The sequence below is a fragment of the Astyanax mexicanus genome, chromosome 17, assembly GCF_023375975.1.
Source record: "Astyanax mexicanus isolate ESR-SI-001 chromosome 17, AstMex3_surface, whole genome shotgun sequence".
Lineage (NCBI taxonomy): Eukaryota > Metazoa > Chordata > Actinopteri > Characiformes > Acestrorhamphidae > Astyanax > Astyanax mexicanus.
In genome coordinates, this window is record NC_064424.1 from 27,540,963 (window position 1) to 27,553,087 (window position 12,125).

Here is a 12,125-nt window from a genome sequence, read left to right on the forward strand (position 1 = left end):
TTTTTTTTTTTAACATGGAGATGCTTGTCAACCACATCTGCCCAAATGTGAGGACTGTCCAAAAGGTGGACAAGGATGTCCCTCAGTTCTTTAGGCAAAGAATGGGTCAGACAGTGTATTTACGCACAATCAGTTCTATTTCATGCCTCCTGACCGCCAGAGGGCGGCTTAGCCTAGTGGATATTCCCTTGGGCACAGCAATGGACCGAGCAATTATACCAAAAAAAGCATGTGACCCACCCCTACAAGGGGCCGTCACACCCACCTATCTTCCTCTTTTTCCTCTCGCGCTTGGACCGTTCACAGCTCACGGAGCTGCAGAATTCTGCCCTCACGAGCTGTTTCGTTATTGGATTTACTGGATTCTACTGGATTTCGGATTTATTCGTTTTCACTCCTGAGAACTAGCGTGGCCCGGGCGGTGAGTATTGCGGTGACCCCGCTTGCCCGGGTTCGCTGAGTGTTAGTGCACCTTACCTGCACTCGCTCGCCACGGCCTACTGCATCGCTGGTCCAATAACCGCGTGCGTATTACTCCCGTCCGCCGTGGATCCTCTGTGTGCACCGCCTGCTATGGAGCCTATTGCCTGTCGAGCGTGCTTCGCGCCGCTGCAGCCAGACGACCCGCACACCCTGTGCCCCTCCTGCCTCGGGGTCTCTCACCTCCGTGAAGCTCTGTCTGACCCTTGCGTGCATTGTGCGACAATTCCCTTCGCCTCACGCCAACACCGGCTTGCGTCCGTCCTTATTAACGACGACGCCATGCTCTCCTCCTCGGGTTCCTCGATGGTGAAAACAGGAACTAAGCGCTCTTCTTCGCGACCTGCGGACGAGCCAGCACCAAAAAGGAAGGCAGGTGCTCTACGTTCACGCCTGGACCGCTTGGAAGCTCTCGTTACTCAGCTTCAGAGTCACCAGCTGCCCGCTGCCCTCCAGCTCGGCGCTGAGACCGCCGACTCCGAGCCCGTGGAGGATGATGATGATTTACTCTCCACTGCAGCCACGGATAGCCTCTTTACTTCAGGCAATGCTGCTGACTACACTGGGCGGGCTGTTTCCCTCCCACGATCGCCCCTCTCTGCAGCGGGCTCTCCTCTCGGCTCCGGCTCGGTTGTGGATGATGGAAGTGCGTTGGAGGACACTTCTCCCCTCCCAACTATGGTTCGCGCTACTCTGGCTCGGCTTGGCTCCGCTCCAGCACAGCCTAATCCCAGCTCCAGTGCTTACTTTAAGCTAACCGCGGCGGATAGCCCCGCTCTCATTCCTCCTTGCAGCGCATTTGTGGGAGAGCTCCAGTCAGCCTTTTTGGCTGCAGCTTCGCGATCTCGACCTTCTTCCCTGGCTCGGTCGTTTTGGAACATGTCCGACGCGGCTCAGTACGGACTGGATCGTATCCCTCCAGTGGAGCCTTCGGTCGCCTCCCTGGTTGTTTCTCCTGACGAAGCGCTGCGTTCTGATGTCCGATGCCCAAGCAAGGCATGCAGACGCACTGATGAAGGTATCGCTAAAGCATACAATCACGCAGCGCGCATTGGCCGGCTGGATAATACTATTTCTCATCTCCTTTTGGAAATGGAGTCTTCACCTCAGCTGGTAGATATGCCTTCTGCCTTTAGAGGTGCTCTGCAGACTGTTCTACATGGAATGGGATTCCTGACACAGGAGTTAGGCAGTCTTATGGCTAGCCTTGTGAGATTACGCCGTCATTTGTGGCTTTCTCAAGCGCCGTTGTCTGATGCGTGCAGAACCGCGCTCCGGGATCTCCCGTTAATGCCCGGACAGTTATTCGGACCGGCGGCCACAGAGGCTTTGGAGCGCCGAGCTCGTATGACCGAGACGCGACAGCAGCAGCCGAAATCACACGGCTCTGAGCGTGTGTTTACACGCCCGCGTTCAGTTCTTCCACAGGCTCGCTCTGATCAGATCAGGCGTATGCCAACTCAGGCGAATAGGCGATCTCCCCCTCGGATCTCTGGACACTTTCGCCGCCCTCCAGCTCCCCCTCGGCGCCCCCCCGCTGGAACGAAAGGACCGCGCGCTTCGCGCTGACAAGCAGGGGCAGCCAGTGGTTGTTTTCACGGACTCTCAGCTGGCTGCGTGGTCCGTAGCTTCCACGGATCGCTGGGTTCTTTCGACCCTGAGTTACGGGTATCGGCTCCAGTTCAGGAGTCGACCCCCGCGAGTCGCACGTTTGATTCAGACACGTGTAAAAAGTTCAGTTCATGTAAACACTCTTCAGGAGGAAATATGTGCTCTTATTGCAAAACGTGCCATAGAGGAGGTGAAATGTCCCGTGTTTTTTCAGGGACACTGCTCCAAATATTTTCTAGTGCCGAAAAAAGACGGCGGCTTCCGCCCGATTCTGGATTTGAGGGGGATGAACCGACACCTCAAACGATTCACTTTCAAAATGATTCGTCCCGTGGATGTGCTCCAGGTGATTCAGCCAAACGAGTGGTTCACCACTCTGGATTTAAAGGACGCATATTTCCACATTCCCATAGCAGCTGTACACAGGCGTTTTCTCCGCTTTGCCTTTCAGAACCGAACTTATCAGTACCGGGTTCTTCCGTTCGGGCTTTCGCTAGCTCCGAGGGTCTTTACCAGATGCATGGCGGCGGCGTTATCTCCGCTGACTCGCGCTGGAATGAAGATCTTGCCGTACCTGGACGACTGGCTGATCTGTTCACTCTCGCGGGAGCAAGCGATGGCAGATCTCAAAGTGTTGCGATCTCACGTAGCAGGGCTGGGGCTTTCCATCAACCTGGAGAAAAGCTCCCTCTGCCCGAGTCAGTCTGTTCAGTTCATAGGCATGAACTTAGACTCGCGAGCAATGAAAGCATCTCTGACGACACAGCGTGTGGTGAGTATTCTGGGATTACTCTCCAGAGTTCACGTGGGCCGCTGCGTCCGCTACAGTCACCTGTTACGTCTGCTGGGAATGTTCACAGCGGCTGTGTGCATTTTGCCGCTCGGTTTGCTGGAACTGCGACCGTTTCAGATCTGGATGAATCATTTGGGGCTCGATCCGATCCGTCACAAACACAGGCTGGTGCTGATCGATCAGGGGTGCGAGGAGGCTCTCGCCCCGTGGAGGCGCCGCTCTTTTCTCATGGCGGGGGTACCGCTGGGGGTCGTGGCATCACGTCGGGAAATAATCACCACCGACGCATCTCTCACGGGTTGGGGTGCTGTATGGCAACGCAGCGCTGTGCAGGGTTCTTGGAGTTTTCACCGAGCCCAGGACCACATAAACCTCCTCGAGCTGAGAGCGGTTTATTTGGCACTCCAGCATTTTCTGCCACAACTCCAGGGTCGTCATGTTCTTGTACGTTCAGACAATATGACAGTTGTTTACAACATAAACCACCAAGGTTGTACTCGTTCCCTGCCTGCTCTGCGTCTGGCACGCAGCATCCTCACCTGGGCAAATCACAGGCTGGCATCGCTGCGGGCGATTCATCTTGCTGGGACCCTCAATCTGACTGCGGATTTTCTCTCAAGGCAGAGGTTGGACCCGGGCGAGTGGTGTTTACACCCGGATGTGGTGCGTCAAATATGGGATCGTTATGCCATGGCTGCGGTCGATCTTTTTGCGAGTGCGACCACCACACACTGCCAGCGATGGTTCTCTCGCATGGACGAAGAGAGAGCGATGGGGACGGACGCGTTGGCACACGAATGGCCACGCTGCCTTTTATATGCCTTTCCCCCAATTCCGCTTCTTTTGAGCGTCCTGCTCCGAATTCAACAGTGCAGACACAGTGTCCTGCTGGTAGCTCCACAGTGGCCTGCCAGACCCTGGTTTCCTCTGCTTCACTGCCTACTCAGCAGCGAGCCCTGGCCACTTCCTGTGAGGAGGGACCTTCTCTCACAGATGGGGGGGCGACTGTGGCACCCGTGTCCGGAACGCCTCCAGCTCTGGGTGTGGCCTCTGGGCCCCCTGATGTTTTAATGGCTTGTTCTGCCTCTGTGAAATACACTGTGGAGAATGCCAGAGCTCAGTCTACCCGTCTCTTATATGGTAACCGTTGGAAGCTGTTTTCTGATTGGTGCACTAAGTTCAGGGTTTCTCCTGTGCACTGTGATATTCCTGTAGTGCTGGATTTCCTCCAGCATCTGTTTGATGCGGGTAGGGCACCTTCCACATTGAAAGTTTATGTCGCTGCCATATCGGCCCGTCATGTGGACATTAATGGATCATCCTTAGGTTCTCACAAACTGATCTGTGGCTTTCTTAAGGGTGCTAGGCGCCTAAGGCCTGTCAGGACCCCGCGCTGCCCTCAGTGGGATTTACTTTGTGTTTTAAGCCTCTTAAAGTGTGCTCCCTTTGAACCTCTATCACAAGCGGGTGTTAAATGGGTTTCACTCAAAACTGCCTTTCTCTTAGCTGTTGCCTCAGCAAGACGTGTCAGTGAGCTGCATGCACTTTCAGTTAGTGCTGCTTGTTTACGTTGGTGGCCTGATTGTTCCGGTGTCACATTGTGGCCTAATCCTGTGTTTCTGCCAAAGGTTCTGGAATCATCTTTTGTTAACCAGTCTATTGCTCTGTCTGCGTTTCAGGACGAGCTTGTGGATCAGCCTTCAGTTCTGTGCCCTGTTCGTGCACTCAGGCAATATGTTTCAGCTACGGAACCTCTTCGTTCCACTGATCAACTTTTTGTGTGTTTTGGTGGCCGCACAGTGGGTGGGCCGCTCTCTAAACAGGGTCTCTCACACTGGGTGGTAAGAGTCATCAGGATGGCGTATGATGCAGCTGGTATCACATTACCTGCATCTGTGACATGCCACTCCACTCGTGCAGTTTCCACATCCTGGGCGGTACTTCGGGGTGTTCCCCTGTCAGAGGTGTGCTCAGCCGCGACCTGGTCGTCTCCTTGCACTTTTTCGAGGTTCTACCGGCTGAATGTGGCTGCGCAAATGGATCTGGCCTCATCCGTGCTCTCAGCCAAGAATCTGCCATTGGATGTGCTGCCCTCGTGACAAAGTTGGTATGCGTCATCCACTAGGCTAAGCCGCCCTCTGGCGGTCAGGAGGCATGAAATAGAACGCTAGTTACGAATGTAACTGTGGTTCTATGAATGCTGGATGACCGCCAGAGTCTGTCGTCACTCGGTCAGTCCGCGGGTTGCGCGAGAAGTTGTTCCGAGGAAGATAGGTGGGTGTGACGGCCCCTTGTAGGGGTGGGTCACATGCTTTTTTTGGTATAATTGCTCGGTCCATTGCTGTGCCCAAGGGAATATCCACTAGGCTAAGCCGCCCTCTGGCGGTCATCCAGCATTCATAGAACCACAGTTACATTCGTAACTAGCGTTATCCTGTCTAAATCAGATTTCTGCCTTTCTCCATATTTGCAGCAATATACAATTCTGTAATACTGCGATTATGTTAAATTATTCTCAAATATACTGTTAAATATGTACTGTTTTTAAGGGATTTAAGAAGGAATACCCAGTCAGTTTTAGGATGTAAACCCATGAAAGTCTGATTGCTGGATTTGACTTTTCTTACTATTAGGTTACCAACCAGTACTGCATATTTGAGTGAAATCAAGCTAAATACAGAGACCTTGGCCTGAATATTGCTACAATGGTGGTGGTCGGTGTGAAATTTATGCCACACAGCTAGGAAACTGCAATCTCTCCCTCTAGCCAATGTCAATTTTAGTCCCAGGGCAAAGACAACCTCAGACAAACTGAGGTGAGCTTTTCCTTTTTTACATTTACAGAATACAAAATTGGCTATTTCACACTCAATGTATGTACTCCTGCTTCTTTATCATTTGTATAGTTTCTTGTTTCTTACAGCTGTGATGTTGCTTGGGAAAATAATATTTATTCATTTGTGGTTTTGTGGCTGTATTGCAAGCAAATCTCAAGGCATATAAATACAGACAATGGTTAATCAGCCTCATCATGAGTCATAACCTGCAGAGCAGGTCTATCAGTCTTGTGCAAAAATGTCTCATATTCAACAATATCTGTAATGATATATATAATTAACTGAAAGGTCTTGGCAGTTTTCAGACTGTTCTAGCAGTTTCATTACACAGGTCAGTCTGCACAAGGATCAGCCTATATCGGGGGGTGTTTACTGTTTGTACTTAAGTATTGTAATTAGTTTTTTCTAAAATGTACTACTCAAGTACTGAAAGTAAAAGTACATTACTGTGGTATGTAGTTATTACAGAAAGCAGTGGAAAGTTCTCAGAGTAAAAGGCAGAATGGGAGCAGCGAGGTCTTCTTATAAGCTCAGCTTGATCATTTGATTCACTCAATGATGAGGAGCTTCATCAAACCTGGTGAGAGTGCAGAGCATCTACCACTCTGGCTTCAGTGATAGTGTGGGTTTGAAAAGATTTGTACATAATCATAATTATAACTGTAATGATGCAGCACACAAAAATATGTAAAAAGTAAAAGTGAAAAGTAAGAAATAAGTAATACTCCAGGAAATACAGATACAGCATTTTAGTACTTAAGTACAGTAGAGAAGTAGTTACTACTCAATTTCTATACATTTTTGCTTGTAGGCCACATCTGAGCATTGTTCCCAGCCAAAATCAAATATTTACTAATCACATTTAAAGTAAGCTTAAATACTTAATAAATATAGTCAATGGCACCTTTAAGGTTTCTAGCAACCTGTAAAATCTACAGACAGAGTGCTAAATATCAGTATACCACTCCTGACATGCCAATTGACCTACGAACCAAAGTAATAACCCTCAGTATACTCCTCCCTCCTCCTGACACTGCATATGACTTACAACACACAGTAATAAACCATAGTATACTGCTTCTTAACCTATGACATATAGAAATGAAGAATTGAAACGGTCAGTGTGTAGTTTAGAGAGGAACACAATGTAGAAATGAGAAGGCAAATGGTTTATGAATTATAACGGGTTGTATAATCCAAAACGTATTAAAGAAGGATTCTAGAGTGTATTTGCATAATGTATCCCTTTGTTTAGTGCATGCTTATAAATGCATAGCTTTTTAAATACACAAGATTCAGAATAATTGGAAACAATTATGTACATAACAACAATGTAATACTGTAACAATGTAATATTCATCTCTAGATATAGTTTAATTTAGTGTGGGTTTTTTTTCCTTTTTTTTTTTTTTTTTACAGCAGCTTCATGTTACTCCATCTGCATTGCACATATTTATCTCTAATATTTCACCTATGTCTGAGATGTAGCTCAGCTGAATTAACTTTTTAGTTAATGGTCCGAAATAGAATCATGAAGATATTTATAGGGGGCGGAGCTACTGGCAGCCAGCCAATCCCAGTCTCTGCCTGGGTAAACACTACCAGAGGCTCAGGGTGCAGGAGGCTCAGTTTTTCGTGACGGCTGACGGAAGAAGACGCTGGAAAATGGGGCTCGAAATTTATCTGGATCTTTTTTCGCAGCCGTGTCGCTCGGTTTACATCTTCGCCAAGAAGAACAACATTCCGTTTGAGTTTAAGAAGATTTCGCTGATGGCAGGTGAGCTGAGCAAAGCTTCAATTTCTAAACTTTATCGCAGTTTTTAGACTTTGTGCATCAGGGTTCGTGTAGAGAACAGTCTGAGGAACAGGGCATTTGGGTTCTACTTCCATATTTTACTGTGAGAAGTTTGAATTGTTGTGGTAAAATAAATGTGGCCAGACTTGCAGCTGGAGCTAGTGTGATTTATAGCCAGTGTATTCCCTCATTAAGGTGACTCACAATTTGTTATCCTAATAAAATAGTATATGAGATTTTGTGTCTGCTTATTTAATCAGGTAATAAGTCTTTTTTCTTTGTGCAGCATAAAAAGTTTTGAACCCCACCTTAAATGTTCCACAGTGACGGTTATGCACGTTACATTACAGTCACGTTAGATTACGTAACTAATTGAGCACCATTGTATGGTCTACCCTATACATTGGAATAAAAAATACGAAACATAAATCTTATTATTTAGTCCTCGTTTCATTGTAAACACAGTTTTACAGTGTTGTAACTTTTGTTCTCAAAGTTGTTTTTAGAAGAACTGATTCTGAACTGATGTTTCTGAAAAATGATTGTGCATTTAATCCTCAGGTGAGCATTATAATGAAGATTTTGGAAAGGTCAGTGCTTGGAGAAAAGTACCTGCGATCAAAGACGGAGACTTTTGCCTGTGTGAAAGGTGATAATTCATCTAGATGTAAATGTATTTATTTAAAATATTTCTGAATGCAGTTGAACAGAGAAAATGCAAGTAAGATTGAAATAAGATTATAACTCATGACTCGTTATCCAGTTAATTAAAGGTACGATAAACTGTTTTTACTTACTCGTAAAGAATTAAACATTTTGACTTTGCCTTTTAGTTAATATATGTAAAAGAGTGAATTTTCTAACACTTTGCATAAGGTTAGCATGAACAAGCAAGGCAATACAACACAAATTGTACTTTTATTAAGATTTCAACATGGAGAGAGTGTCAATAGCAAATTGTGCATTAATTAGGTTTTCAACTGACTCAATCCCCAACCCCCCTATTCCCCTTTACACTGATAACGTTGCAGAAGGTAGTTGATGGTCATGCGTCCCTCACATTCTCCTCCTTAAACGCCAACCATTTCTCCCCCTGCTGTGTTCAAATCAGTTTCTACTGTATGTAAAGTCCTACTAAAATGTCGTAGACAGTCAGACAGGGAAGTCAGATGGACTGAGAGAGACCAACAACCAGCTAAGCTGTGCCCGTGTAGATTTTCTGTCTGCACGAGAATAAACTCAAGTCAACTCTGAAACTGTCTTATGACTCCTGAATCTGACTCCTGATTCCTGAAGGCTGTATTTCTAATAGTATTAAGAAAGTGTTTGTCTTGTTTTCATTGAAGTAACTGTCTAAATGGCCTGGTAGAAAGCTTTCTGTTAGATTCCAGAATATTTCATCATCAACATCATCATCATCCCAAAAGAATGGATGGAGCACCATCTTTCCAGAGAACACCGTGCATTTGGACATATAGTAAACGTAGTGCTATATACTGACTTGTACTGTCTCCTGCACTGAATCTGCACTTGTGTAGATGCGTCGTCAGCGTCCTGTCATTGAATTCCGGGAGATTATATGTGACTCGCGGGCATCAGGGAGCCGCTACCGAAATGCGGGAGACTCCCGCGGCTTCAGGGAGACTTGGTTTGTCTGCACAATGTAACATGTTCTTCTTGTTCTTGTTCTTGCAGTGTTGCCATTATGATGTACTTGGTGGAGAAGTACAACACCCCTGATAACTGGTATCCAGCTGACTTGCAGAAGAGAGCACGGGTGAATGAATATCTGTCCTGGCAGCATTCAGCAATTCGCATTCATGGAGGCAAAATGTTATGGTTAAAGGTGAGAGGTGCTCTGCAAGGTCATAGTTAAGGTTCTTCATCCTTTTCTTGCTTTCTAATGTGATCATCATAACAGAGTTCAAAGCAGAATAAGAATATGTTATGTCATTATTACAATCATGATTCAGCAGCATGTGTGTATGTTGGCAGCTCATGATTCCAAAGGTCATGGGTGTAGAGGTTCCTCAGGAGAAGATGGATGCAGCCATAGAGGATCTGAATGGCTCCCTGAAGCTCATTGAGGAGAATTTCCTTCAGGACAGACCATTCATTGCAGGAGACCAAATCTCACTGGCTGACCTGGTCGCTATTGTGGAAATGATGCAGGTACTTGGCAGACAGATGCTTTCCAGGATTTTTTGTGTTTTTTACAGTAGGTTTGTTCTACTCATTAGCACTGCTGCCAATTTGTCTCCTGTTCTGTTTTTGTAGCCGGTGGGTGCAGGTTTGGATGTGTTTGAGACACGGCCCAAACTGAGTGCGTGGAGGGACCGTGTTCGGGACGCTATCGGCAGTGAGCTTTTTGACGAAGCCCACCAGGGCATCCTCTCAGCTCAGGAAATGGCTAAAAAGATGGATGGCAGCAAACTGCAGCACTTTAAACCCAGGATTCTCAAAATGTTCCTTTGAAGATCCAACATAAAGCATGTAATCTGATGATGACTGGCATATATATAAAAGAAATGTATATTATAAAAGAAAAAATAAAATAAAATAAACAATATACATGTTTACTATTAATTAAAATTAGTCATCCACTTAGATTTACTTTTAGTCCTCTTCATTGTTTCATGTGTTTACAATAAATCCACTTAACAATTAACAATTGTTAACAAAAAAAGTTAACTTTTTTACTCGGAGAGAAAAAATGTTTTCATTCTTAAAAAATTGTCTTTGTGCGATAAACATGCGCTCGGTGTGACTCAAGTTTCTACCTGTTCTTGTTTTTCCACTAATTTTTGGGCTCCCTATCTCCTTATAAGACCTTGTTTCCCGGCTGTATCCCAATTCTCTAGCTGACCAGTGGTAGTGTTTTGGACCACAATCTTGACGACACAGGTTCGATCTGCACGAGGAGTGGTGTGTTTATTTATTTATTTTTTCCTTTCTACCTGGGTTTACCTACATCATTTTCCAAAAACTGATTTTTTTTTGTGGCCCGCCACCTAATGGCTTGGAAAATGTCTGGCCTGCAGCCAAAACTAATTGCTGACCCCAGCTTCAGAGTAATATGGGGAGAGAGTATGGCCAGTTGTGTTCTGCTTTATTTCTGTTCGTTTTGCTGAGGCATATGGAGAGCTAGGAGCTTAACTGAAGAACAGCATCCAAAAGAACAGCTCCTATTAGATGTTACACCAAGTATTTTGGGTAAGTTTGCTCCGATAGTGGTGCAACAGTAAGAAGCAAACTAGTCTCAGTTCTAGCTCTCTAAATTTCTGCAAAGATATCTGGATTGTTTCTTCTGAAAAAAAATCTTGATGGAATTTTTAGAAGCGTACTCAAGTGTTTTTTTAACCTAAAATTTATTCAGCTATAGCATCAGCACATTAGACTGCACTCAAGAAAGAAATAAGTTCCCTTACAGCAAAAGTTGCTTCATAACCGTATTGAGATAGGGTTGAATCTCTGGATTTTGTTCATCACCACTCAAGTGAATAGAACAAAAAAGCTGTATTTACTCTGGCTAGGTGGTACAGTTCAACAAATTAGGTTTCCAGATCTCAGAAACCTCGGAAGGAGGCCAAGTGGCCCAACTAGACCAGCTCAGCTGGCCATCAGCAAAACACAGTAGATAGTGCAAAGAACTACAGGGGTTAGACAATGACACTGAAACACCTGGTTTTAGACCACAATAATTTATATATTATAATAATAATTTCCAGACGGACAGTTCTGGTGGAAACAACAGAGAGCTGCACATTGAATTCTGCCGTGGTTTTATGTTTTTTGGATACAATTCGGGTGGGCACCCGTACATCCCCTTCAGGCAGCTTCCTCTTGCGTCCACAGTGAATCCTGTTGGATGTGGTTTGTCCTTCTTAGTGTAAGCCGACATTACCCTAGATACCGTGGCTCTTGATACATCCCAAAGACTTGCTGTTTTGGTCACAGATGCGCCAGCAAGACGTGCACCAACAATTTGTCCTCTTTTGAACTCTGGTATGTCACACATAATGTTGTTTGCATTGCAATATTTAGAGGAAAACTTTGCTCTTACCCTGCTAATTAAACCTTCACACTCTGCTCTTACTGGTGCAATGTGCATTTAATGTAGATTGGCCACCAGGCTGCTCCAATTTAGCCCAATTTTAAACCTCCCACACAAAAATGACAGGTGTTCCAGTTTTACTGTTCAACCACTGAATCTCACACTGTGTCAAAAATGGAGATAGATGATTTTTCAGTAACTGCAATTTGTTTTTTTAAATATGGAGATGCTTGTCAACCACATCAGCCTAAATGTTAGGACTGTCCAAAAAGTGGACAAGTATGCCCCTTAGTTCTTCAGGCAAACCAAACAGGTTACCAACACAGCTAGGAAACTGCAATCTCTCCCTCTAGCCAATGTCACTTTTAGTACCAGGGCAAAGAAAACCTCAGACAAACTCCTGCTTTTTTATCATTTGGTATTGTTTCTTGTTTTCTACAGCTATAATGTTGCTTGGAGAAATACTATTTATTCATTTGTGGTTTTGTGGCTGTATTGCAAGGAAATCCCAAGGCATATAAATAGATGTTGGCCAAAACCACAGACAATGGTTAA

General features: G+C 45.5%; 2 protein-coding genes across 2 annotated transcripts; both read left to right on the forward strand.

The window, feature by feature from the left end:
* Positions 1-75: 75 nt before the first annotated feature.
* Positions 76-4,319, forward strand: LOC125782477 (uncharacterized). The gene is made up of 3 exons (XM_049466679.1): positions 76-105; positions 409-1,944; positions 1,997-4,319. The coding sequence occupies exons 1-3, from the start codon at positions 76-78 to the stop codon at positions 3,953-3,955; spliced, it is 3,525 nt and encodes a 1,174-aa protein (XP_049322636.1). The 3' UTR covers positions 3,956-4,319.
* Positions 4,320-7,323: 3,004 nt separating this feature from the next.
* Positions 7,324-10,123, forward strand: LOC103042111 (glutathione S-transferase theta-1). Its single transcript, XM_049466406.1, has 5 exons — positions 7,324-7,498; positions 8,078-8,165; positions 9,212-9,362; positions 9,512-9,688; positions 9,794-10,123. Exons 1-5 carry the CDS (start codon positions 7,387-7,389, stop codon positions 9,989-9,991), a joined length of 726 nt encoding a protein of 241 aa, XP_049322363.1. The 5' UTR covers positions 7,324-7,386; the 3' UTR covers positions 9,992-10,123.
* Positions 10,124-12,125: the final 2,002 nt, after the last annotated feature.

What these genes read in the sequence shown, in the direction of transcription:
- LOC125782477 (XM_049466679.1), top strand. Translation starts at nt 76, where the DNA reads ATGTCCCTCAGTTCTTTAGGCAAAGAATGG. An exon ending in GTTCTTTAGGCAAAGAATGG is followed by an intron (nt 106 to 408) that starts GTCAGACAGTGT and finishes CCTGAGAACTAG; the next exon opens with CGTGGCCCGGGCGGTGAGTA. An exon ending in TCAGGCGTATGCCAACTCAG is followed by an intron (nt 1,945 to 1,996) that starts GCGAATAGGCGA and finishes GCCGCCCTCCAG; the next exon opens with CTCCCCCTCGGCGCCCCCCC.
- LOC103042111 (XM_049466406.1), top strand. Translation starts at nt 7,387, where the DNA reads ATGGGGCTCGAAATTTATCTGGATCTTTTTTCGCAGCCGTGTCGCTCG. An exon ending in GAAGATTTCGCTGATGGCAG is followed by an intron (nt 7,499 to 8,077) that starts GTGAGCTGAGCA and finishes TTTAATCCTCAG; the next exon opens with GTGAGCATTATAATGAAGAT. An exon ending in CTATTGTGGAAATGATGCAG is followed by an intron (nt 9,689 to 9,793) that starts GTACTTGGCAGA and finishes CTGTTTTTGTAG; the next exon opens with CCGGTGGGTGCAGGTTTGGA.